General features: G+C 42.1%; 1 protein-coding gene and 1 pseudogene across 2 annotated transcripts in view; one reads left to right on the top strand and one right to left on the bottom strand.

Annotated features, from left to right (window-relative positions):
- The first annotated feature begins 359 nt into the window (after positions 1 to 359).
- Positions 360 to 1,664, top strand: LOC116376676 (G protein-activated inward rectifier potassium channel 4-like; annotated as a pseudogene).
- Positions 1,665 to 3,079: 1,415 nt separating this feature from the next.
- LOC109901659 (zinc finger and BTB domain-containing protein 16) overlaps positions 3,080 to 27,650 on the bottom strand; it is a 49,624-nt gene continuing 25,053 nt past the window's right edge. For both annotated transcript variants that reach the window (XM_031838003.1, XM_031838004.1), the window contains 5 exons: positions 14,188 to 14,361; positions 9,267 to 10,477; positions 7,671 to 7,771; positions 5,517 to 5,690; positions 3,080 to 5,243 (listed from right to left, as the gene is read on the bottom strand). In XM_031838003.1, coding sequence (XP_031693863.1) covers positions 5,014 to 5,243; positions 5,517 to 5,690; positions 7,671 to 7,771; positions 9,267 to 10,378 — 1,617 coding nt within the window. In that variant the 5' untranslated portion in view covers positions 10,379 to 10,477; positions 14,188 to 14,361 and the 3' untranslated portion in view covers positions 3,080 to 5,013. The remainder of the gene's footprint in view (positions 5,244 to 5,516; positions 5,691 to 7,670; positions 7,772 to 9,266; positions 10,478 to 14,187; positions 14,362 to 27,650) is intronic.

Genomic DNA, 27,650 nt, shown 5'->3' with positions numbered 1-27,650 from the left:
GCCTTGAGGAACACCAACATTTACAGTTGATTTGTCAGAGGACAAACCATCCACCGAGACAAACTGATATCTTTCCGACAGATAAGATCAAAACCAGGCCAGAACTTGTCCGTGGTTGTCTGCTTGAAATTTTTTGATTTTAAAGAGCTCTCTCTTTCTCTCTATCTCCCTTCCAGACTTCCCACGCAGCATCAACCCCCTCCAATTTCCTGACATCATGCCCAGTGGCTCCTCCCAGCCTGAGCTCCCTCATGCGTCGACACAAGCACCACAGACATCCCCCACAGCCCATACCAGGGGGGTGGGGGGCATGGCTACTTCCGGGGCCAGTGGATCTCCATCCAGGGCCCCAGGTAGGCAGATCTAGCCCTGTTCTGCTCCTAGGTCAATGGTGTTCCCCGACACGCCCCCAGTGTGCCCATCATGGCCAAGCCAACCTCTTACGGGGTCTCACCCCTGTCCCCACCGCAACCCTCAAGCAGCCCCTGCCTCACCTGTGAGAAGGACAGCATGGCCAAGGAAAGGAAGTGCTGGGTCAACCTGTGTCACATTGCCGAGAGGGGCCATTTATTGTCTGACATCTTCACTTCCTTTGTGGACTTGCAGTTCTGCTGGTTCATTTTTATTTTCATGATGTGCTACACCACCATCTGGTTCTGGTTTGCTGGTCTCTACATCCCGAATTTGTTTCTTTGTGGGGACCTGGAGCCTCCTTCTAATAGCAGCCAGGACCAGACCCTGGGGCAGCAGCCCTGCTACCTGGGAGTAGATGACTTCATCTCAGCCCTGCTCTTCTCTGTGGAGACACAGCGCACCATCGGCTACAGCTCGCTCGCCGTCATCCCGGCCTGCCGCGAGGGCGTGTTGCTGGTCATGATGCAGTGCATCGTGGGCTCCATGATCAACACTCTCATGGTGGGCTGCATGTTCGTCAAGCTCTCCCTTCCAAGAAGAGGGCAGATACACTGCTCTTCAGCTGCACTTGCGTCATCGCCAACCGTGACGACCAGCTGTGTCTGATGTTCCGACTGAGGGACCTGAGTGAGAGCCACATTCTCCAGCCCCTTCTGGGAACTGGGCCCTGAACAGCTGAGGAAGCATGAGTTTGAGATCATCGCCCTCCTGGAGGGCATCATGGAAGCCACTTGTGGGTAAAACACTCTCCATCAGTTTTCCGTTATGTAAGGAGGGAGGGAGGGAGGATGGAGTTACCCATGGACAGTGTGGTTAAGAGCCAAGTGTTCATGTTTACATGTTCTATTCTGGATGGGGGACTCCCACAACCAGGGCTGTAGCACTGACTCAGAGCTAGAATAACACATTGTGTAGAGTAGGGACATAAATGTTTTGTCTTAAATCAGAGCCAGATTTGGATATACAGTTTAGAGTAAAACTACGTGTTGTAATTTTGGCCGAGAATCAGATAAATATTTAGAAAAGCGAAGGATGATGAGTAGCTGTTTTGTTTTATGTTGAGTGAATACATTGGTTACACAGGACTGTAGAAGGGCTGTGCCATGTAATTACTGTTGCACAAGATCACAGTTATCTAAACCATGTTAATTACAATCATGTGTTGTAGTTTTCTAGCACACTGACAGATAGGCATTAACTTCTAAAAGTCAAAAAATATGGAATTGTTTTTGATTTTGAATTTTGGACCCCTTTCGGGGGTGAAAAAAATATATATAAGAAATGTATTTGATAAAATATTGAATTTTTCTTTTACTACTATATCCCATAGAAACACATTGATTAACACAATCATAAATGGCAAAAAAGACCAGTCAAAAAATTAATCATAAGGAATAAGGTTTTGAAGTGTCTGTCCTATATCTAGGACATACGAAAGCTCAGGAAATATGTATATATTTTACTCATATTTAACCCCTTACTTTTGTTGGCACAAAACTACCTCCATACTTCCACTCATTTGTATGGGTTACCTTCAGACAATTCCCTTGACACGTGTGTTGGCCAACGAGCAAAATGTGTTCATGAGACTCTCCCCTTTCCATAGAGTGGTCACTGGTCATATTTGTTTGTGGGCCAAACCATTCCGATGCAACAGATGTGAGAAGACCGATGTCTAATGGTCAGACAAACACCACTGTAGCTTGGCCACCTTCCATCACAGATGCCTAAGGCAACATAGGCCCGATGCGGTTGTTTGGGACGCAGCCCATACATTAAAATGAATCTCTAGTTTAAACTGACAGATTTGGATGGGGATTTTGTTTTCAATTATGTTACTTAGACTCTAAAGGACCAGTGGTTACAAAGAGAACGGTTGTTATGAACAACCATAAGTAACAGATGCAAGTTTTGGCTCATAGTGACCTCTTGTGGCAGAATATGGTAATTCGAAAAATGTCGTTCAAATTATGTATAACTTTTAAGTGCCATGGCTGGCTATGCAGCACAAAGTATTCAGTATCTTATTTGCCAAAAATTCCAGATGCAGTGTCTGGACCGACTGTATTCCTCTCCTCTCCCAGGTATGATGTGCCAAGCGAATATCTCCTACATAGATACAGAGACGTTTGTTTATCTACTTCACTTGCTTTGGCAATGTTAACATATGTTCCCCATGCCAATAAAGCCCTTAAATTGAATTGATAGAGTAGGGGGCTTGATATGAGCCTTCCATGACCCTGGAGAAGGGCTCCTTCCGGGTGGACCTGCGTCGGTTCCACTCCACCCCACTGCAGCTCCCGCGAGACCCAGCAGCTTAACGTCCTGGTGGAAAGGTTTCGCTCTACTCACCCTCCAAGGCCGGGAGAGGGAGAGGGAGAGGGAGAGGGAGAGGGAGAGGGAGAGGGAGAGGGAGAGGGAGAGGGAGAGGGAGAGGGAGAGGGAGAGGGATATATATCAGGTGCTCTCAGGCTTCCACATGGACTGATTATAATCAACTAAGCTATTTTAATTTAAGATAATAAGCAACTGTAATTTTAAATGTAGAACATTCATTTATTTGTTCATTCCTATTTATTTAAAGTGCTGCCTTAGCGAATGCTGCTTTTCAGAAATCTTTTCAGATAGTTCAGATAAATTATGAGGATTGCTTAGACCAGATGAATAAGATGTTAGATATGGTTGTTTTATGTAAAAAAAAAAAAAGTACAGTAAGTAAAATGGTAGAACACTGACTGACACAACCTGTCAAAATAAATATGTATTTAAAACATTTATTCTCTGAAGAGATACTAATTGCAAATACACTCTGCATGCCAGCTGCTGTGTAATTTATGCCAAAATGCATTCACACTCAAGTTCAAAGCAAACCAATGGTCTCATATTATAAAGGTTTGACTTGACAGGCTATTGTTTCTTTGTGGTTGGGTGTGACTGTGTGAGGATCTACATTCAGTACCAAAACAGGCCATCTGCTAAACTAGTACATTGATTATAACAATACTATCATTAAAATAGCAACAGGCTAAAGCACATATACAACACCTATAAAAAAAGTCTACACCCCCTTGGATTTCTTCACATTTTATGGTGTTACAAAGTGGGATTAAAATGTATTTAATTGTATTTTTTAGGTCAACGGCTTCCACAAAATATTCTAATATCAAAGTGAAAGATATTTGTATTTTTTTAATTAATAAAAAATTCAACACTAATATACCTTGATTAGATAATTATAAGGCTTTGCATTTAGGCCAAAAAGTATATTCCATTGCCATGTTGTTGTTGTTGCAGTATTACTTTAGTGCCTCTATACATGTTTTGGATTATTTGTATTTTGTATATTTATATTCTTCTTTTCACTCTGTCTTTTAGGTCATTATTGTGGAGTCATTACAATGTTGTTGATCCATCCTCAGTTTTCTTCCATCACAGCCATTGAACTCTGTAGTTGTTTTAAAATCTCCAATGGCCTAATATCCAATGGCCTAATAACATCCCTAGGCAGTTTCCTTAATGTCCTGCAGCTCAGATCAGAAGGATGACTGCATCTTTGATGTGTCTGGGTGGTTTAATACATAATCCACAGCATAATTATTAATTTGACCATGGTTAAAGATATATTCAATGTCTGATTTGTTATTGCTACCCATCTGCCAATCACTGGTCTTCTTTATGAGGCTTTCAAAAAGCTTCCTGGTCTTTGTAGTTGAATCTGAGTTTGAAATTCAATACTTGGCTGAGGGACCTTACATATGTTCTATGTATGGAGAACAGAGGAAGGGGTAGTCATTTAAAAATCATGTCAATCCCTGTTATTTCACACAGAGGGAGTCCATATAACTTATGTGATTTGTTAAGACACATTTTTACTTCATTTAGGCTTTGCTAAACAAAGGGTGTGAGTACTTCTGCAGCTACTATATTTTAGTCATTTAATTGTTATTAATTTGTAAAAACGTGTAGAATTTTCTTTTCACTTTGACATTAGGGACTATTTTGTGTAGCTGAATGATAAAAAAAGAAAGATATATTTCTATCTCACTTTGAAACGCAAAAGAACGTGGGAAAAAAATCCAGGAGGTGCAGACTCTAAAGGCACTGTAAATATGAATCAAACAACGTCTAAATGTACTAAACACACATGGCTAAATGAAAATCAAGAATGTGTGCACAAAACGATTGCACCAAGTCTTCTTGAGAGAGATAACGGCCAAACATAGATGGACACATTCATATGAAACAAGGACACATTTTTTGCTGCCTCTAAATAGTCTTGATGTTTCCTTTCCTTGTCTCTTGGAAGTGACTCTTCAGCTGCAGCCACGATAGAATGGTAATAATACTGTGCTTGATAATGATAATGCTGCTGGTGCTAGACATGTTTTACATTCTTTTCTGAGACCCAGTGTCCTTCTAGTGGTGGAAATATGCATTGACGTACTCCATGCACTTTTGGAGTACATGGATAAATGCTACGGTAACTGGTGTCTTGTTACCATGTATGTACATTACATTCTATGAGTTAGTTTCCCTGAGATGTAGTTGTTTGGTAGTAAAATTATTCTCTATTGACATTACATTTGCCTTCAAGCTAGATCAGGTATGGCATGTGTACAGGTAGGTGCTGCTGATGGTCCAGTCTGGGGGAAAGTCCTGCAGCGGGTGGTTCTTCAGGTGTTTCTGCATGGCAGCCAGGCTGCTACAGAACTCCAGGCAGACAGTACACTGGTAGGGTGTGGCCCCGCCGTGGGTCCGCAGGTGCTTGATCATGGCTGAGTAGTCCCTTGACCGCTGGCCACACAGACGGCACTCAAAAGGCTTCTCTCCTGGGGTTGACATTGATAGTGAGCAGGCAAGCACATACACAATAACTGACACATTGAAACACACACCTACACCCACACCCCCAATCTTACACACACACACACACACACACACACACACACACACACACACACACACACACACACACACACACACACACACACACACACACACACACACACACACACACACACACACACACACACACACACACACACACACACACACACACACACACACACACACACACACACACACACAGGGGGATGTAATACCTGTGTGTACCCGGTGGTGTGTATCCAGTTGGTGTTTGAGGCTGAACCTCTTGGAGCAGCGATTACACTCGTAGGGCTTCTCTCCTCCCTGATCTCGCCGGTGGGACAGCAGTGACCGCTCCACCCTGAAGCCACGATCACAGTACTTACACCCCAGAGAAGTCTCACCTGAGCCTGGGGAGGAGAGATCAACAAGATGGGGTGGGGGTGGAATTGTAATCATTCCATGTCATGTAAATTCCTTCTTTCATTTAGTATCTTGTGATGAGTAATGTATAATTAGTTATAGTTAACTTTACATGAATATACATTATGTGTATACAGACAGAACCGTCCACTGAACATCAGTATTAATAAACCTAGCGTAGCTCCATTTCTATACTATAATGCGTTTCGGCACCTGACGTTCCCCCTGTGCTCCCCATTGCAGCCTGTATAATTGAGCATATGGGTTAATTGTTTTCTCAAACGTCTATATTTATCAGCACAATCATTGGTGACCATTACCCGGTTAAACAATAGTGTCAGGCCAGAGTGATGACCTACTACTAGCACGAAAGGGTGATGTGAGCTCAGCCACATTGCATGCAGATGGATTCTCTGTAGGACAGGGGTCACACTCATGACTGTAAAGGCTCACTGTTGTCAAAGCAGCAACCTTCTTCACTCAATATGTTTTGTTGTCTTCATTTGTGAAGATAAATTCAAAGATTACTTTAATTTTTTCTTTTATTACAGTGGGTATTGTATGAAATGGTATTATACAACCGTTATGTAGCCTAATTGTGTTTGTCACACACCTAGATAATGATATCTAAGACCTCCTTTTACCAGAGATAGTTCTATAAATACACCACATCCCTTCACAAGGTTCAAATTGACAAGAAGAACCTTGGTTTCCTCTCATCGTGTACCTTTGTACATCTCTATAATCTGACCGAGGTGTGATTCTGAAGTAGAGCAGTCAGCTCTCTAGCCCTTTGGTGGCAGTTAGTGATACTGTTTTACACAGTTACTATGGGGCCCTGTAGAACACATGCAGGATGCTGAATAGGGGTGGGGGGCTGGGGAGGGGGGCTGGAGAGGGAGATTGAGATGATGAGAAAGAGAGAGAGAGAGAGAGAGAGGTGGGGGAGAGCAAGGACCAAGACCACAATAAAGTGTACACTCCTCTCTCACTACAATTCAGCCTGTTCTCAATTAGCTTCCTGTCCAAACCTTCCTTGGTCTCTCGCTTAGAACACACAAACCTCTGATGGCTAAGCTTGTAAATCCCCACTTATGGGGACTAAAATGATCAATCCTGATAAAAGTGACCAGTTGAAGTCAGTGAAACACTCATTATTCAACTAAATATGTTACTCTTGGCTGTCCATTCAATTTGGTGGAGACAATCAGTGGAGATAATCTTGAGTCACATGAATACGGTCTCTCAGTCATACTGTAACGAGCGAGTGACAGTGCTAACCCCATCACACAAACACAGACTGTAAAGATGTGAGGCTGATTTGACCACCCTACATAGAGTGAAAAAAAGATGTAAGCTTTTTTGCCTTTGGCACTGTATCAAAACCACCAGCACATTGCAGAACGTACTGTTTGTTCTGCCAGCTTACCGCACTGCTGCACCGCCAGCACAAAGCCACAACTCACTCACTCACTCATTCACTCACTCTGTCTGTCTGTCTCTGTTTCTGTATCTCTCTCTCTCACGCTCTTGCTCTCACGCTCACTCTCTCTCTCTCTTACTTTCTCTCTCCCCTACTCTCACTCGCACTCTTTCACTCTCTTTCTCTCTCGTTCTCCCTAAGACACGCTTCTCTCTCTCTCTTTCTCTCCCCTTTATCTCCCCCACTCTCTCTTTTGCACTCTCTTACTCTCTTTCTCTCTCGTTCTCTCTCCTTCTCCCTCAGGCACTCTTCTCTCTCTCATGTTTCCTATATGCTCTGTCCCTATGACGTTAAAGGTTAAGGGTCACACTTTGTTAGAAATGTCACTGCCATGTATCTGTTAGAATATTAAGAATACAGTCACGTCTTAGTTCTGTACAGCTCCCAATACAATATTCACATTTTGAGATGATGCTTTTTGCAATGTACCCCAGTTAGAGGTCTAGGGAAAAAGCACTGAGTGAATGTTGTGACATTACAGTACCTGAGGGGTTGGTGGTTGAGGCCTGCAGCCATGAGCTGCCCAGGGGGACCTTGCTGCAGTGCTGACAGTCCTGGGTTCTTCCTGGACGCTCCTGGGAGTATCTGGCCCCATAGAAGACAGGTTCAAAATCAAACTTTATTTCAAGGACAAGAGTCAACGTAACTGTTGTAAGGCAAACACGCAAGTATGGTGGTCACCGAGCCACTATTAGATAACCCAGTTGATGTGTTGCAATGAGTGTCATGCCAAAGCAGATTGATTTGCACACCACCTTTAGACATCCTGTCCTTCTCCCCGGCCTCTCCAACCTATATATGTACCTGTCTATTGATGTCAAATGTAAGTACCCAACTGTCGTAGGTTGGGGTTCTGAGGAAGAGGCCAGGCGTTACAATGCTACTGTATGTTTAGTGTCACATAGAAAAGGGACTTTCCACAGCATCTGACGCACTTTGTTAGCTAGACTGAAAAACCATAGGTGAATGATTTTTCAGAGATTAAAGGAAGAGACGTAATGCTCTTTATGTGGCCCTAAAAACAAAAGTGACAAATCTGCTACAAAGTCTGCTAGATGGTTTTCTACGCCACCTAAATGAAATGGCCAGAGATATCAGATAAACCTCAGAGATCAGCAACAGGAGGGAGGAGGAAGTCAGTGAGATGTTGACGACCGATAGTTTCCTCACTGAAACAGGATCACATAAACACAGTTTTAAGACTAATGTGTGTGTGTGTGTGTGTGTGTGTGTGTGTGTGTGTGTGTGTGTGTGTGTGTGTGTGTGTGTGTGTGTGTGTGTGTGTGTGTGTGTGTGTGTGAGTTTGTGTGAGTTTGTGTGAGTTTGTGTGAGTTTGTGCGCGCAATGTGTATTATGGGGACCTTATACCAAAGTGTAACATGTATTTTTTTATATATTCTTTTTACATTTTATTGGATTGTTTGCGTTGAATTTCTTGTCCTCAGGGCTCAATGGACTCTCCTGATTAAATAAAATAAATAAAAATAGGCAGACATTGTTTAATTAAGAACAGGACTGAAACCATTTGTAACCGATCTATAGTGGATCTGAATGTCTTTCATGGTTGATATTTGCAAGGGAGGAGAGAAACTAAGGGGGCTCCCCCTTTAGATACTATACAGAAAACTGCTTTATAGAGCCTTTCAATTACACCATACAGTACATCATGTCTCTGCATTAGAAAAGAGGAAGTAGCTTGACTGTAAAACCATAAACCAGATAGTGTGTAATGCCACCATCAAGGGACAGACCACATAACATGACTTCAGCAGCTGTTCTGTGGTTTGGACACAGCTAATATGAATGACCATCTACATCCATAATATACATCATGTGAATATGACAGACAGGAGAGGGTTAGCTGGAGACAGGGGAAACTCTGCTTGTTGGAAAGAACAGGAGACTTTCACTCAGATCCACCCAAAACACAAAGAGTCAGATAGCTGTGTCGATATGTGTTACTTAATGTAAGCAAACTAGGGATATTCTGAACTATATTGTAGAAATGAGAACAGGGAAAGAAGTAGAAGAATGAAGACCAAAACGTCTGTAGTATAAAACCCCTCCACAGCAGTTTTACCTTTGCCCTTCCCCTGGTGCTCCACCTATCAACACTTTATCCATCGGGTCTCTTTTTCCCAGCAAACCTTGCGTCAGGATGTCCCCCAGCTCCTGAGACCCAGAGAGCAGGGGGTGGTGGTATGGATGCAGGATACCAGGGTAGCCCAGGACGGCGCTGTGGACCTGGGGCGGGATGGAGGACATTAGCAGGGGGTACATGTGAGGAGTGGAGAGGTGGAAAGGGTATGTCACCAGGTGCTGTGAAGGTTGAAGGGAAGAAGAACTGGCTGCTAGGATGTCGTTATAGTTCAAGGCCATCCTCCTCAGGGTGTTGACTTGGTGCCACATGACCCTCGACGCTGGGGGAGGAGGGGGAGGGGGTTGGATGGTGGCAGCAGTGGTGGCGATGACACTGTCTCTGGATGGAGGCGGTGTGGTGGTCACTAGTGTGGGTGTGAGTTGCTTTGGCCTTTTTCTCTGTGGGGGTGATGAACCAGAGGTGTTATCCCTAGTGTCAGGAAGAGTGGGGTCCTCAGTGAATGGGCTGCTCTGGGGCTCCAGATCAATGGAGGGAATTGTCTGGGGATCCCCCTCTTCTGGAATGTGACTTCCTTTCAGGAATTCTTTCTCATCTCTCTCCTCTGTTATCTGAAGTTCTCTCGTTTCTCTCATTTCTCTAGTTTCTTTTGTTCCTCTCACTCTTATTTCTCTCAACTCTCTTCTCTCTCTCGTCAGGCACCCCCGATTTCTCTTCAGCTGGCTGCGACACTGCTCCTCCAGGGAATGCATCTCCAGGAGCTTGGCGGCCCTCAGAAGCTGGGGCAGATCATCCACAGGGACCTCCAGGGTCTCGGTGTAGGCAAAGTCCAGGACCTGCTGGAATGTTTGTGGAGAGAGGAGCTCCAGACTACAGTGGTAAGGTTGGTTGAGGCGATCAGGCTGGTCTGAGTATGCAGCCTGCAGGGTGAGCTGATGCTCCAGGGTTTTGCTAGCGCAGGCCAGCACCAGCCGATGGGCCCTGAACACCTGGCTCTCCACTGAGATGACAGCATCACACAACGTCCCCGAGCGACGCAGGACATCTGCCTGGCGCAGGAAGAGGGAGTACTGGGTGTTGTGAACTCGGACCATCTTGGAGGTCTGGAGGAGGAAGGGAGGAGTGATGGGAAGAGGAGATGGGCGGGTGAATAGTAGATGGTTTAGAAACAGTTTGAGACAACGCCATTCAACCTATAGGAAAAAGGAGACAGTGAAATTATCTAAATGTGGTCATTTTTTGTTATGTTTCTGAGAAATAAAAATTGTCAGATAGCAAGTTGGAAAATTAATTTGTATAAATAGGTAAATTGCAGAGATTGATTTTGTGATAAATAGATTATATCCCACGCCTCTGGTTCTTAGTGTTTTTCCATCAAGCTATCAGGGGTGAGAGAAGAGGGGGTTGGAAACTCAGCGGGCAGATCATATCACCTGCTGACGTAGGTTAGGTTGATAACGTGCTGTTGGTTACTAGGATTTTGGAAATTCATAGCCCGAAAGGGACAGACACAATGCAAGAACGACTTAAAAAGTTCAACATTACAGGAGCAATTGATATGTCGATCATGTTACATATCAATAAGTCTGCAGCATGAACTGAAATGAATCTCAAGAACATATTATTATTAGTAGTATTAAATTATTTCCATTCATGATATTATCTTTAAGTCCATCTTTAAGTCCATTTCCCCTGAAGTCCTTGTGTAGCAATCTGTGGCTTAAAAGGTCTACGTCAATTCTGTGGTTGATGAAGTACAGCATATTTCACAGATGTTTTTAGCACGTCTTATATCTGACCTCTGTAGTAAAAATAAGTGGCGGAGGCTGTATGTCTGGTTGACGTGTGGAAATGTTATGTTTCATGTCAGCTTTGAAATTAATCTCTCAGCTATACGCTCAGAAGCCACAAACCTCCTCAGAATATGACACTATGACTAATGCCAGTACACACAGGCTTCACAGACAGACGACAAGTTTGTTTGATCAACAACAACCTATAGTGTACTGTAATTTGGTTTAGATAGGCATCTACAGTTGTAACAGTGTGCAGTATGTGGTATAAATCAAGTTGTGCTATTGGAATATGCAGTAGTGAGTCTTGATATGACAGGATTGTGTCGAAAAGAAACAGGGTCACGTCAATTTACAGTGGGTCAACCGTAGTTCTGGGCACAATCCTACTAAACAGCAGTGGTGGGAAAAGTACTCAATTGTCATACTTGAGTAAAAATAAAGATACCTTAATAGAAAATGACTCAAGTAAAAGTGAAAGCCACCCAGTAAAATACTACTTGAGTAAAAGTCTAAAAGTATCTGGTTTTAAATGTACTTAACTACAATGGTGGAAAAAGTACTAAATTGTTATACTTGAGTGAAAGTAAAAAGTAAAAGTAAATGCTGTGCATAAAATTCCTTTTATTAAGCAAACCAGGTGGCAAGAATCTCTAGGTTTTCTTATTTAAGGACAGCCAGGGGCTCCAACACGCAGACACTTAATTGTTTAACTCATGGCACAGTAACCTCTGCTCAGTACAGTAACTCCTTTTCTATCCGCCGACGGCGACAGTCGATAAGATCGAAAGTAGACATACCGGTACTGAAATGACAGCACGTTAATATCACCGTTACTGTAATTGATGCTTAATCTCTTTCCAACACACACATAGTCAAACAAAGTGTCAGTTCCACTCCCAAAAGTATGAACTCAGTATTTTAAGTAATACATTCCTTTATTTGCTTACATATTACTAAACACCCTAAATGTGGTTTGTTTGCTGAATGGGTCGATGCCTACTCTCTCGTACTTTTGTTTGGGTATCTCTTGAACGTTTCCTGCAGCTACACTGCTAGTACCCCTAATCTGTAGCTTTAGGAAATAATCATGACCTCTGTATTATTATAGATTATATCATATTATAAACTGGGTAGTTCGAGCCCTGAATGCTGATTGGCTGAAAGCCGTGGTATATGAGACTGTATACCACGGGTATGACAAAACATTTATTTTGACTGTTCTAATTACGTTTGTAACCAGTTTAAAATAGCAATAAGGCAGCCCAGGGGTTTCTGGTGTATGGCCAATATACCACAGCTCCGTGTTGTGTCATGCCTAAGAACAGCCCTTAGCTGTGGTATATTGGCCATTATACCATGGCTCCACATTGCGTCATGCCAAGAACAGCCCTTAGCTGTGGTATATATGACAAAACATTTATTTTGACTGTTCTCATTACGTTTGTAAACAGTTTATAATAGCAATAAGGCACTTCATGGGTGTATGGTGTATGGCCAATATACCACGGCTCCACGTTGCGTCATGTCCGCTTTGCGTCCCCCCCCCCCATATTATGATATTATGCACCACATAATGGATTCACATTGTCCACAACTGTGGAATACATTTCCCTGCCAAGACACACACACAAAGGCCAATCATCCAAGGCTCAATAACGTTGGTTATTGGTGGTGGGGACAAAACAGATCATAGACATCATCACATTCTGATTTAAATGTTTTTGCTAAACTTTCTCTACACAACATGAGGGATCCTGCAATCAAATTTTTTAATTTCTTATTGTTGAGAAGAAACTGCTTTAAGTTAATTAAATTAAATGACATTGACCACCCTTCTTGAAAATTACAATGAAGTTCATGTGTAAGTGAAACTACAGATTAGCAGTTATCGTACAATGTATTCCATCATCACTTCATCCCTATTTTTATTGGTCCAGTAATACTTTATAGGGTGCAAATTTATAGAACATATTCACTGACATTAATTGGATTATTTACTGTATATTAGTGCATTAAAAAAAATTAAGTCATGACAGAAATGATTGTCACCCTTGATAAAGATGAGCAGAAATTACTGTATAAAATACATAATACAAATACTATATTGTATGCTGAAAAAAAGGGGACATTATATATTCTTTGTGGAATTTTATGTGTGCTTGGAGTTATTGTCTTGGAGTATTGAAAACAGGGGTGACAATCATTATGACCCCTATCTTTTTGAGAAAGAAAATATTAGTTGTTAAACAAAATATCTTTCTCTGAGCAATTGTATTAGTAAAAATAATAACATGTTCTAATCTTTTCAGCATAGCTTGTATTATTTATTTTATACAGTCTTTTTTGCTAATCTTTATCAGGGTGACAATAATTTGAGTCACCTCTGTATGTTCCTTTACTGATACTGACATGTGCTATAGAAGTAAAATGCATTATTATTATTGACATTTGCAGGTAGAAATGTTACATGCAGAACCTTTAACAACAGCTTGATCCACCATCAATGCAACCATCCATACAAACTAATCGATCCACAAAGTTGAATGAGTAGACTTTCCATGGTTATACGCATATAGGACAGTACCACCATAAATCAGGTTCTGATGGCGATATGATTACTGAATATCACACATACAGTAGCGGGCTACAGACAGACATTAGGCCCTCAGTATGCAGGCCTCAATATTACCACAAGCAAATCTACATATCCTCAATAGCCCATAAAGCTAAGGGGAAAACCTAGTGTGCACTGACACAACTTCAACATCCTCTGACAACACATGAAGAACCGGAGGGCCTCTCCTCTACTCACACGTAAAGGCTGGAGTCGCATGCGAGGAACATTTTGAAGCTAAAAACCACAGAGACACCAGCTAGATGACAGGATCAACAGAGAGGAGATAGTGAAGAGAAAGAGAGAGAGAAAGATTGAGTGAGTGAGTGAGTGAGTGAGTGAGTGAGTGAGTGAGTGAGTGAGTGAGTGAGTGAGAGAAAGATAGAAAGAAATCTAGAGAAAATGTGTAAAATTGAGCAGAATGGCTTGGGAGACCATGCAGGGACGGAAAGTGTAGTAAAGCAGAGGTGTTCAGTGTGATGGAGAGACTCACCAGTTCATGAGTGACTCAACCCACCCACTGTGGAGAGTGTCGACCCTACAGGCATTGTGACCTGGCTGTTGAATGACAGGGTTGGCTGGGTGTCCGTTTAGGTAAGGGAAAGGGTGGTTACCTCTTCTCTCTTCTCAGTCCCTCCTCTTAAAACCTCATCTGGCCCTGATTGGTCTGTCATGGGAGCATCCGTGAGATATGATTGGTTACTACAGTATACAGAGTTGAACTGGCAAGTTATTGATCTTGGTTGATTATCTCATTTCAAAATGTTAGGCTGAGACTGACAGTTTGAAATGTAGCAACACACAGGTTATACCAGAGTAATCTCTTTAATCATATTTATCCTTAAAGGCACAAACATTTATTATTTTTGTCCCACTCACATCACAGTTGCAGGTTACTGAAATGTTCTAATATATATTTTTCATGTTTAAAAAAGACAAACTGTTTTAGTGTGGGGAAAACAACCAGGTTCTATTTTGTACAGTACTCAGAGAAAACCATTTGCTTTGACAGGATGTTGAACACTAGAGAGGCTGGAGAGGCTTTAACAACATAGAACCAAGCTACAACCTGTCTACCTGAAATAGCACACGCATTAGCCTGATGGTGCGGCATTTCATGTGGGTGTGAGATGGCTGATGTGAAAACTATGATAAATTAATGATATGGATGATGTAGGTTACTACTGTGGGGTCAATGGTCAGATCTTGCACTCTTTACAATGCATGCAGCATCTTTAGGAATACGTTATACAGTAGTGAAGCTTGGAATTTTAAGGCTCTGTTTTTCAAAGATATTTATGTTGATTAAAGGACCAGTTCAGTCAAAATTCAGTTTGTATCATATTGTACATTTGATCAGTGTTATTTCCTGATATTTGCTGGTTGAAAATACAATCTACACAGGACCTAACAAGGTTTGCATGGGTGAAGTTTCGTCTTGGCTGGTGACCAGGTGGTAAATGACTTAACCCTTGTGTTGTCTTAAGGGTAAAACATGTCCCGCCACTATGTTTAACAGCAGAGAAAACACCCTAAATGATATTTTTTCAACTTGAAATTTGATTACTTATCCTAGAGTGACCCCAACATTAGAAAAAGTGAAACATCACCTTTGTTCATATTCCCATGTAAGCTGTACACCACCAGGGTACAAAGATTGTCTCAGGGTCATTTTAGACCCGGCAGTTATAAAATCATTTACAAACCACAAAAACCACACGCACGCACACACACACACACACACACACACACACACACACACACACACACACACACACACACACACACACACACACACACACACACACACACACACACACACACACACACACACACACACACACACACACACACACACACACAAAATGAAACTATGTGTGCTACTGATTGAACTCAGACAAAACTAAAACTTTACTGGGCATGTGCAGCATCTCCCCTCCACGACCCCACACATGACTCAAGTGACAAAATAAAAACAATTTCAGACAAAATAAACAACATTTCAGACAAATAAAAATTTCTTGAAAGCATTGTTTACTAATGGGGAATGCAGTCAGAGGCTATAAAGGTGCTGCAGATGACAGTCCACCCTGTTCTCTCTCTTCGTGCCATGAGTGCACGTTTCAGTGCCCAACAGGTCGTAGATCAGATTTTTTCAGATGTCCAGGAGGAACAAGAGAACAATGATGTCACGAATATCACCGAAGGTGGCTCCCCTTCCTGTTCGGGTGGCGCTCGGAGGTCGTCGTCGCCGGTCTACTAGCTGTCACCGATCCCTTTTCCTTTTCGTTTGGTTTTGTCTAATTGTTTTCACCTGTTCCTTGTTGGGGTTTCTGGGTTGGTATTATTCAAGTTCGATTAGCCCGCTTGTGTTTGTGCGGGCTTGTTTCTATGTACGTAAGAGGTGTATTGCTTATTGTTGGGTTTACGCTGTCCGGGTTATTACCAGTGGTCCTTGGATTGTGTTTGCGCCTGTGTTTTGGCTTCACCCATTTGTACGTGTTTCTGGTTTTTGGACATTAAAGCGTTTTTCCCTCGAATCTTCAGCTCTCTGCGTCTGACTCCACACCCATCACTCTTCAAGCGTTACAAATGATTTAGAAGGGGAGGAGGTATCTGAAGAAGAAGATGAGGAAGAATACAACCCAGAGCACGATGCATCATCTTCAGATGAAGAAGAAATCCCCCAATCTGAAAGAGAGACAATTTGATCAAAGAACAGCAAAATAACATGGTCCTTGTCACCATATGACAACCAGGGCAGGATGGCAGCACAAAATGTCATAAGGTTGACCACAGGGCCCACAAGACATGCAGTTGCCCATGCCCAGGACATCTCCTCAACATTCTACATGTTCATCACACCAACCATTGAAAAAAATCATCCTGGAGATGACAAATTTGGAGTGTTTCCGTAAATATGGAGACAATTGGAAAAGGATGGACGAGATTGACCTCCGTGCCTACATAGGGCTGCTAATCTTAGCGGTGTGTATAGGTCCTGAGGTGAGGCTACATGTAGTCTCTGGGCAGAGAGTGGAAGGGCAATTGTCTGTGCCAGGATAACACTGAAAGTATTTCAAATATTCTCAAGAATGCTACGATTTGATAAGCGTGAGTCAAGACCTGCAAGACGTGTGAGAGACAGACTGGCGGCCATAAGAGAGGTCTGGGAGAAGTGGGTGGAGCGTCTGCCATACCTCTACAACCCTGGGCCTGAAGTAACAGTGGATGAGCAACTGGTTCCATTCAGAAGTAAGTTTTTATTTTCATATCTGTGATGTAAGTGATTTTCACTGTTCCTTCTATTATGTATTGCTGTAATATCATTAATGTATGTGATTGTTTTCTGTGCTACTGATACTAATTACTGATCGTGATCTCTTTTGTCAAAAGGTCGCTGACCTTTCCGGCAGTATATGCACAGCAAGCCAGCAAAGTATGGCATCAAGATATGGGTGGCCTGTGAAGCACAATCCAGCTACGCTTGGAAGATGCAAGTCTACACAGAGAAGCCGACCAGTGGAGGCCCGGAGAAGAACCTGGGGTTGTGCTTGATGTGACAGATGGACTGAGAGGGCACAATATCACGTGACAATTTCTTCACCTCTTATGAACTCAGCCAACAGCTCCTGAAGAGGAAGATTACCATGGCTGGCACAGTTAGAAAGAACAAGACTGAGCTCCCCCTGCACTCCTCGCATCAAGGGGGAGAGAGGCCTTCTCATCAAAGTTTGCCTTCAGCCTCACCACCTCAGATCATGCGCAGACCAGCTGGCTGGTATGTTTACGGACATATTCAATCAATCCCTATCCCAGTCTGCTGTTCCCACATGCTTCAAGAGGGCCACCATTGTTCCTGTTCCCAAGAAAGCTAAGGTAACTGAGCTAAACGACTATGACCCCTTAGCACTCACTTCCGTCATCATGAAGTGCTTTGAGAGACTAGTCAAGAATCATATCACCTCCACCCTACCTGACACCCTAGACCCACTCCAATTTGCTTACCGCCCCAATAGGTCCACAGACGACGCAATCACACTGCACACTGCCCCTACCCATCTGGACAAGAGGAATACCTATGTAAGAATGCTGTTCATCAATTACAGCTCAGTATTTAACACCATAGTACTCTGGGTCTCGACCCCGCCCGGGCTAACTGGGTCCTGGACTTTCTGATGGGCCGCCCCCAGGCGGTGAGGGTAGGAAACAACATCTCCACCCCGCTGATCCTCAACACTGGGGCCGTTCTCAGCCATCTCCTGTACTCCCTGTTCACCCATGACTGCGTGGCCATGCACGCCTCCAACTCAATCATCAATTTTGCAGATGACACTACAGTGGTAGGCTTGATTACCAACAATGACAAGACAGCCTACAGGGAGGAGGTGAGGGCCCTCGAAGTGTGGTGTCAGGAAAATAACCTCACACTCAACGCCAACAAAACAAAGGAGATGATCGTGGACTTCGGGAAACAGCAGAGGCAGCACCCCCCTATCCACATCGACGGGTCAGTAGTGGAGAAGGTGGAAAGTTTTAAGTTCCTCGGCGTACACATCACGGACAAACTGAATTGGTCCACCCACACAGAAAGCATGGTGAAGAAGGCGCAACAGCGTCTCTTCAACCTCAGGAGGCTGAAGAAATGTGACTCACCAAAAACACTCACACCTGTCAGGCTGTATCACCGCCTGGTACGGCAACTGCTCCGTCCACAACCGTAAGGCTCTCCAGAGGGTAGTGAGGTCTTCACAACGAATCACCGGGGGCAAACTACCTTCCCTCCAGGACACCTGCACCACCCGATGTCACAGGAAAGCCAAAAAGATCATCAAGGACAACAACCACCCAAGCCACTGCCGGTTCACCCCGCTATCATCCAGAAGGCGAGGTCAGTACAGGTGCATCAAAGCTGGGACAGAGAGACTGAAAAACAGCTCTATCTCAAGACCATCACTAACATTGAGTGGCTGCTGCCAACATACAGACTCAATCTCTAGCCACTTTAATAATTAATAATTGGATGTAATAAAAGTATCACTAGTCACTTAAACAATGCCACTTTATATAATGTTTACATACCCTACATTACTCATCTCATAAGTATATACTGTACTCTATACCATCTACTGTATCTTGCCAATGCCGTTTGGCCATCACTCATCCATATATTTATATGTACATATTCTTAATCATTCCTTTACACTTGTGTGTATAAGGTAGTTGTTGTGAAATTGTTAGATTACTTGTTAGATATTACTGCATGGTCGGAACTAGAAGCACAAGCATTTCGCTACACTCGCATTAACATCTGCTAACCATGTGTATGTGACCAATATAATTTGATTTGATTTGATGTTGACAACTATACAGTACCTTTAGCAATAATAAAAAAAATTGTGGTGTCCACCGATGAAATGCAGTCTTTCTGCATTGTGGAGAGGGAAAATCCCGATATTCACAAAGTTTGTGATGAATGACAGGTTGTTTCTTCATGCAAAATAGATTTGGGTAAAAGTTTTATTTTAGGGGTTTAGTGAATGCGGATTATTTTTGACCCTTAGGACAAGGGGAGTATATAGAATGTTAAGACTACACAAGGGTTAATAGATCAATCACAACGAGAGTTCCAAACTTCTCTGCCAATAACAGTTTTCTCCCCCTCCGCACTCAGACCACTCCCAGACAGTCGGAGCTAAATTCTTGTTTCAGAAATCTTTTATATTCTTTTGACCATTTTAATTGAAAACTATTACAGTAAGGTTCTTAATGGTTACCCAGAAATAATTTGATATTGACATAAAATCATCTGCATTGGCCCTTTATATTAACCTCCATTGTGTTGAGAAGACATACTGTACTGTATGGAGAGTCTTGACCAATAATTTGTTCTGCACTATGCCTGATGTTTTTTTCAATTTTACTAAGAAAGTGGGTGGGTGGGTGAGAGGGACACTCAACCATCTGAATGGTCCAGTGGTTTCCCTTTCACCCCTACTCCTTCACCCCTAACGCCTGTTTTTGCATATCTGCCCAACGGCTTTCCGAGACAGAAAGAGCAACGATGATACACGCGAGGGGAAACCATGTCAACTTTAGTGTCAAACCCTTATGTGGGGTTCCCTGCCTAATCCTCCCCTTTATAGGTCCACACAAAGAAAAGCTGCATTTAGACATTTTGTTTATTTTTACAGGACATCTTTTTTTAGCAGAGAAAGTAACTGATCATGTGATTTGATTGATCCAAAATGTAACTTTCTGAAAAGTCTTTCATCCTCATAATGTTCATAACACTTTGACTCTGGATGTGCATGTTGCCTGCTTGAAACAGAAGTAACGCAAATACCATGATGAAGTGCAGTAGGCATTCCATTTGAAATGATAGACGTGTTGATGGCCAACTTGCCATCTCCCTTAGTTAGTCATCATCAAGCACTCCTGTTGTTGGGGTTAGCCACATGGTGGTCTGTTCATCACATTATTTAGATCACAGATAATACAAGGTGTAAGGGTAGCTGTCAAGAAACACACCTACACATCTTTCTCACAGGAAAGAAGAACCTTTCAGAAGAAAACTATTCACATTGTGCGAGAGTGAGAAAGAGAGTGAGTGAGTGAGAGAAAGAGAGATAGAGAGAGAAAGATAATGACTTGACACATTGTAAATAATTAACAAAAAAAACGAGAATAGAACTAGAATGCTATTTGGCCCTAAACAGAGAGTACACAGTGGCAGAATACCTGACCGTTGTGACTGACCCAAACTTAAGGAAAGCTTTGACTATGTACAGACTTAGTGAGCATACCCTTGCTATTGAGAAAGGTCGCCGTAGGCAGACCTGGCTCTCAAGAGATGACAGGCTACGTGCACACTGCCCACAAAATTAGATGGAAACTGATCTGCACTTCCTAACCTCCTGCCAAATGTATGACCATATTAGAGACACATATTTCCCTCAGATTACACAGACCCACAAAGAATTCAAAAACAAATACAATTTTGATAAACTCACATACGTATTGGGTAAAATACCACAGTGCAATTACAGCAGCAAGATTTGTGACCTGTTGCCACACGAAAGGGCAACCAGGGAAGAACAAACACCATTGTAAATACAACCCATATTTATGTTGATTTATTTTCCTTTTTCTACTTTAACTATTTGCACATTGTTACAACAATGTATATTGCCATAATATGAAATATGAAATGTCTCTATTCCTTTGGAACTTCTGTGAGTGTAATGTTTACTGTTCATTTTATATTGTTTATTTCACTTTTGTTTATTATCTATTTCACTTGCTTAGGCAATTAATTTAGCTGAGAGAGAGAGTTAGCGTTAGAGCTCCTGTGTCATGCTCTGAGACTGCTTCACTGTTTGGTGTTGAAATGACTTGAACTCAAACCACCGGACTGTCTCGTCTACACTATGTGGCTCTAAGTGATTATGAGTGGTCCCTCTAACCAAACACAGAAATGTCACCCTTTCAGATACCGGGCAGAGACAGCGAGAGATGGTGTATGAGGCTGTTCTTTACTGTCTCTTATACAGTAATAGCAAGAGTACCTCTCCCCCACATCCCACCCCCTAACACCTGCTAGTCCTCTACTGCCAGTTTAACGTTCACTACACTCACCCTGCCCCGCATCTATGCTGACTCACTGGTGTGTGTCACTGGAGTGTGTGTGTGTGTCTAGTCTTTATCAACCAAACCAATGTAAGTGGAATGTCTGTATGGTTGCTGACATGGTCGTCCATTCAGCACATCTGTCACTTTGCTACAGATGTTTATTCCAGTTCTCCTAGTCCCAGGTGACCTGGATGACAACACCTATATTTCAGTCATCACTCAGATGAGACAAACTCACTGTTAATTCTCCCTTCTTTGATCTGAGTCTCTTGACACACATCTTTGTTTCTATTAGAAACAGTTTTATATGGTCTCTGAATGAATCAAAGAGTCCATGAATGAAAAGCAGGAGCAGCAGGTGAGATGTTAACAGAATTGATAAGGTTTGAATGTGATGCTATGATGCTGCATTGCTACAGTACACAACAACACGGTAAACGCCTGAGTCTGAGTACTTCAGAGGAACCACTACCAAGATGACTGTGACTTACACAAAATGCATGAATGGCAAACCGTCACTGTACGGCCGCAGACCCTGTTCAGAGTAATCTGAACAGTCAGTAGAGCAGAGACGCCTAAAAGTTGTGGTGTGGTAGGGGTGAAGCTGCAGTGAGAAATAAAGAGGACAGGTCTTTGAAATTCTCTCTAATTTGTGGGTGATGGTGGAGATGACAATGAGAGCCTGTACACATTGACTATCAGGTGGATCATAGCCTGGGAACTGTGTCAGAGACTGCTGAAGGTATTTGGTCTTGTGTCTATTGTATGCTAATGCTACTACTGCAATTACAGTGCATTCGGAAAGTATTCAGACCCCTTCACTTTTTTCCAGCCTTATTCTAAAATGTATTAGATCATTTTTTCCCCTCATACATCTACACATAATACTCCATAATGACAGAGCACATTTGTTTGGTGCAAATGTATAAAAAACAAATATAAAACATAAATAAATCAAACTTAGGTATTCAGACCCTTTGCAATGAGACTCGAGCTCAGGTGCATCCTGTTTCCATTTATCATCCTTGAGATGTTTCTACAACTTGATTGGAGTCCACCTGTGGTAAATTAAATTGATTGGAAATGATTTGTAAAGGTACACACCTGTCTATATATGGTCCCAAAGTTGACAGTGGGTGTCAGAGCAAAAACAAAGCCATGAGGTCAAAGTAATTGTCTGTAGAGCTCTGAGACAGGATTGTATTGAGGCACAAATTTGGGGAAGGGTTCCAAAAAAATGCTGCAACATTGAAGGTCCCCAAGAACACAGTGGCGTCCATCATTCTTAAATGGAAAAAGTTTGGAAGCACCAAAATTCTTCCTAGAGCTGGCCGCCCGGCCAAACAGCAATCGGGGGAGAAAGGCCTTGGTCAGGGAGGTAACCACGAACCCGATGGTCACTCTGACAGAGCTCCAGAGTTCCTTTGTGGAGATGGGAGAACCTTCCAGAAGAACAATCATCTCTGCAGCACTCCACCAATCAGGCCTTTATGGTAGAGTGGCCAGACGGAAGCCACTCCTCAGTTAAAGACACATGACAGGCCGCTTGGTGTTTGCCAAAAGGCACCTAAAGGACGCACAGACCATCGAGGGAAAGATGAACAGAGCAAAGTACAGAGAGATCCTTGATGAAAACCTGCTCCAGAGCGCTCAGGACCTTAGGCTGGGTCAAAGGTTCATCTTCCAACAGCACAACGACCCTAAGCACACAGCCAAGACAATGCAGGAGTGGCTTCGGGACAAGTCTCTGAATGTCCTTGAGTGGCCCAGCCAGAGCCTGGACTTGAACCCGATTGATTGAACATCTCTGGAGAGACCTGAAAGTAGCTGTGCAGCGATGCTCCCCATCCAACCTGACAGAGCTTGAGAGGATCTGCAGAGAAGAATGGAAGAAACTCCCCAAATACAGGTGTGCCAAGCTTGTAGGGTCATACCCAAGAAGCCTTGAGGCTGTAATCACTGCCAAAGGTGCTTCAACAAAGTACTGATAAAGGGTCTGAATACTTATGCAAATGTAATATTTCAGTTTTTATTTTAAATAAAACATTTGCTTTGTCATTATTGGTTATTGTGTGTAGATTGATGAAGAAAAAACTAACAATTGAATCAATTTTAGAATAAGGCGTACCAAATAATACCTACCAAAATGTGGAAAAAGTCAAAGGGTCTGAATACTTTCCAAATGCACTGTAGATGTAATTTTGTAACTGTAGTTCTGTATTGATCATTGGGCAGGGAAAGGTGGTACAGGCAGATAAAGCATTGTGTGTTGTGCCAATGTCATTGATTGATCTATTTGCACATTATTATTTGTATAGGGACCATACCTTGTATAGCCCTGGTCAACAAACTCTTGTCCATAACACCACTGGTTCAACTAAGATAAAATGTTATTCGTCAAATGCTTGGTAAACAACAGGTGTGGACTAACAGGGAAGTGCTTACATTTGGGCCCTTCCCAACACTGCAGAGAGAAAGACAATAGAGAAATAATAGAGAAGTAAAACAGGTAATAATAAAAGATAGACAATGGGTAACGATAACTTGCCTATATACCAGAGGTACCATTACCGAGTCGATGTGCAGGGGTACAAGCTAATTGAGGTAGATATTTACATATTACTAGGAATAAAGTGACAGATGGTAAACAATAGCAACAGCGTATGTGATGAGTCAAAAAAGTTAGTGCAAAAAGAGTCAATGCAGATAGTCCAGGTAGCTGTTTGGTTAATTATTTAACTAACTATTTAGCAGTGTTATGGCTTGGATGTAGAAGCTGTTCAGGGTCCTGTTGGTTCCAGACTTGGTGCATCGGTACCGCTTGCCGTGCAGTAGCAGGGAGAACAGTATATGACTTGGGTGGCTGGAGTCTTCTACAATTTTTGCAAACTAGACCCTCTCTTGGTCCAGCAGACACATAAAGCCAGTGTTTCAGCCGGGGCAGTAGGTAGCCTAGTAGTTAAGAGCATTGGGCCAGTAACCGAAAGGTCACTGGTTTGAATTCCCAGCCGGCTAGGTGAAACATCTGTTAATTAATGTGCCCTGAGCAAGGCACTTAACCCCAATTGCTCCATAAGTGTGGATATGCATGTATGCTTAATGAGAATCTCAACCAAGACAGACTGGGTGGAAATACCGTGGGTCTGGGTGTAACTGGGTGTGGGGTCAGATGGGGGCAATAGCATCATGTGCAAAGGTTTCAATGGAACCAAGAGGTAGTGTGGCTCCTGACAAGGAGGTAGAGAACATTTCACCATGTAGCTGGCTAATGTGCATGTACCATAACCACAATTCATGACACAAGCCTGAATACAGCAAACACATTTTACATTACACCTCTTTTTTTTCAGTCTGTCTTAACCAAATAGGCCAGAGAGCCCCAGCCTTTGGTCAAATCTGGTGTTAAGTGAAAATCTTTACGGTGGAACCCTAGCTTGTTGCTGTAGTCAACGTTTGAGTAAGTGAGGAATCCTTGAGGTAATAGGCAGACAGTTAGTAGTCCTTATGGTACACGAGAACAGATGATAATATCTACTTTCAGCTAAACTCGTCTGCTTACAATCTTAAAGGGATAGTTCAAGATTTTTGCATGGTACTAGCATTCTTGGCTTCTATTTTTGTATTCATTTGTTTTTACTTCAGTTTATTCATGAAATATTTTCCTAACAGTTAATTTTCTTAACTTCATTGTTGGTTAAGGGCTTGTAAGTAAGCATTTCACTTTAAAGTCTACACCTGTTGTATTTGGCGCAGTGACAAATAAAATACTAAGCTATGTGGAATTGTTTTAAGAAGGTCATACCAAGCATCATTTTGCTATTTGATTTAGAATTGTAAGACCCCTTGAAATATCCCAAAAATGTATACAAAAATTATTTCATGAAAAATTATTTTGTCCCCTTGTCACACCCTGGTCTTAGTATTTTGTATTTTCTTTATTATTCTGGTCAGGCCAGGGTGTGACAGGGGTTAATTATGTGGTGTGTTTTTGTCTTGGGGTTTTTGTAGGTTATGGGATTGTGGTATAGTATAGTAGTCTAGGAAAGTCTATGGTTGCCTGGAGTGGTTCTCAATCAGAGGCAGGTGTTTATCGTTGTCTCTGATTGGGAACCATATTTAGGCAGCCATATTCTTTGAGTGTTTCGTGGGTGAATGTTCCTGTCGCTGTGTTTTGTTTGCACCAGCTAGGGCTGTTTTGGATTTTCACGTTACGTTTTTGTATTGTTCGTCATTATCTTTATTAAAGATGTATCGAGATAACCACGCTGCATTTTGGTCCTCCTCTCTTTCACCGGAAGAAAACCTTAACACCCTTAGTACTATTAGCCCATACAAACGCATTAAATAACAGATTCACCACATGGAACAACAGAGACCTCCCACAAAAAATAGGGGGGACTATGTGTAAAAAGTATTGTCATTTCTAAATGGTACAACCAATATGTACACAAATATATGTACATACAAGCTGAGAATCCATACTTTCACCTCATAGCTTGATTTCAAATCCAAACTTTTGTAGTATAGAGCCAATAGAACTGTCCTAATAAATACGGAGGGCACTGTAGATAAAGGGCTTCATTGCCGAAATCTCGAGCTATCCATTTAAAGCCATTTCTCCCCTGGAAGATCATACAGTATGACAATTCACCCCCAAAAATGCTGGATTCAAATGAATGAAGCCTTAAATGAGTGTGTTTGTTGGTTGTGTGCACATGTACATGACTATTCTTCTGTATAAACTCGTGTGTAAGTTTCTATTTCCTAAGAAAAGCAAATTTTCCAACTTGAATGTGCACTGGTTTGAGTCAGAGGGCCTTCCCCCTACCCAACATGAACCATTCAATGACAACTTCTACACTACACAGGTAGCATAATAAAAGCTCAAATTTCTTCCCCTTCTATATATAGCCTACAGATGCTTATCATGTATTGCAACATCTCCAAGGAAGGGAACAATCAAGATTCAACACTTTATTGTCATACCAACCGAACCTGTTAGGAAATTGATTTATTTCAGATCACAGTGACAAAGTTACACATTAATATAAATCTTTATACTTGCATAACCTGTGCATACACCAGACACAGTGAACATATTCATGGTAGAAAAGTTAAAAACAAAGGGAATATATACATTATAGTCTAGTCCTGAGTAGTTATGTTAGTTCAAGGTTTCTGGTCAGTTCAAGGTTCTTAGGGCTCGACTCAATCCGTGGCACTGAAGATCAGGTCATTTCCGGCTGAGCCAACATATGCAGCGTTTACCTTGAATGCTGTCTCCACGAATGCAAAATATTGCTTTTAAATGTATATTTCAGAACTGAGTATGGAGTAGAGTGTGGGAGGGGTCTTCCCCAATGTTAAAGAGCAGGAACCCACTATATGTACATCCAATTAGGTCCTTCATACAGGGTGTTCCCTCTCAGTTCCCCTTTCACACTGTAGTACACAGAACCATTTCACTTTCAGTGAAGTCAAACTCATATATTTCTATTATCAAGACTAGTGCAAATATAGTGTTCATGCCATTTAATGATACTTAATTAGTTGGATATTTAAAAGTATTGGAACTGAAGACATTTGACAAGATGTACATTCAGTCAATCAAGTAAGCACAATAAAATCAAATATATATTTTTAAAAGCCAATATAAGAAGCTGGGAGATGAAGTGTGGGATGTTGATCCCGCTTCTCCCTCTGTCTCTCTCTAAAGCAAGACACTGCCCTCTTGTGACAAAAAGGTGGAGTTACTGTAAGTATATCAACAGAGCTCATTTAGGCAGAATTCAATCATTGTGGATAAAGCACCAAAGTCCACAAAATAACAAACAATTCATATTGAAAATACAAAGGAAGGTTAGGATGGGAGTGTCTTCATACTATATCAATATCCAATGACACAGGGTTGTGATAGGAAGCAGACACGTTTATCAGCCATAATAAATCAGGCACCTCTGACACTGCATAAATAACCGGGGAGAAGTATAAGAAAATCAGCAATGATTGAATCCCAGCTTTATTCATTTGGTTTAATGTCTGCTAATCTCCCTGAGGATTATGGCACATGAGGTTCTGTTACATCATGAACATAGTCACAGTTTAAGAGCGTTGCTAGGTGCAAGGTAGAATCATGTGCCTGCACCAATATAATTCCATATGCATATTAGACTGTAGCTTGTTTTTTCCACAGTTTTCACATATTTACGGTTATTTCAAATGTTATTTTTCCGATTACATTAAGAAAGGAAATCTTCACCTTATTTAAAGTTGCTTGAACATCTAAAATGTAACATTAGAATTACAATGAACAATTCAATAATT

The sequence above is a fragment of the Oncorhynchus kisutch genome, linkage group LG13, assembly GCF_002021735.2.
Source record: "Oncorhynchus kisutch isolate 150728-3 linkage group LG13, Okis_V2, whole genome shotgun sequence".
NCBI classification, from domain to species: Eukaryota; Metazoa; Chordata; class Actinopteri; order Salmoniformes; family Salmonidae; genus Oncorhynchus; species Oncorhynchus kisutch.
This window is presented reverse-complemented; position numbering and strand designations above follow the sequence as displayed.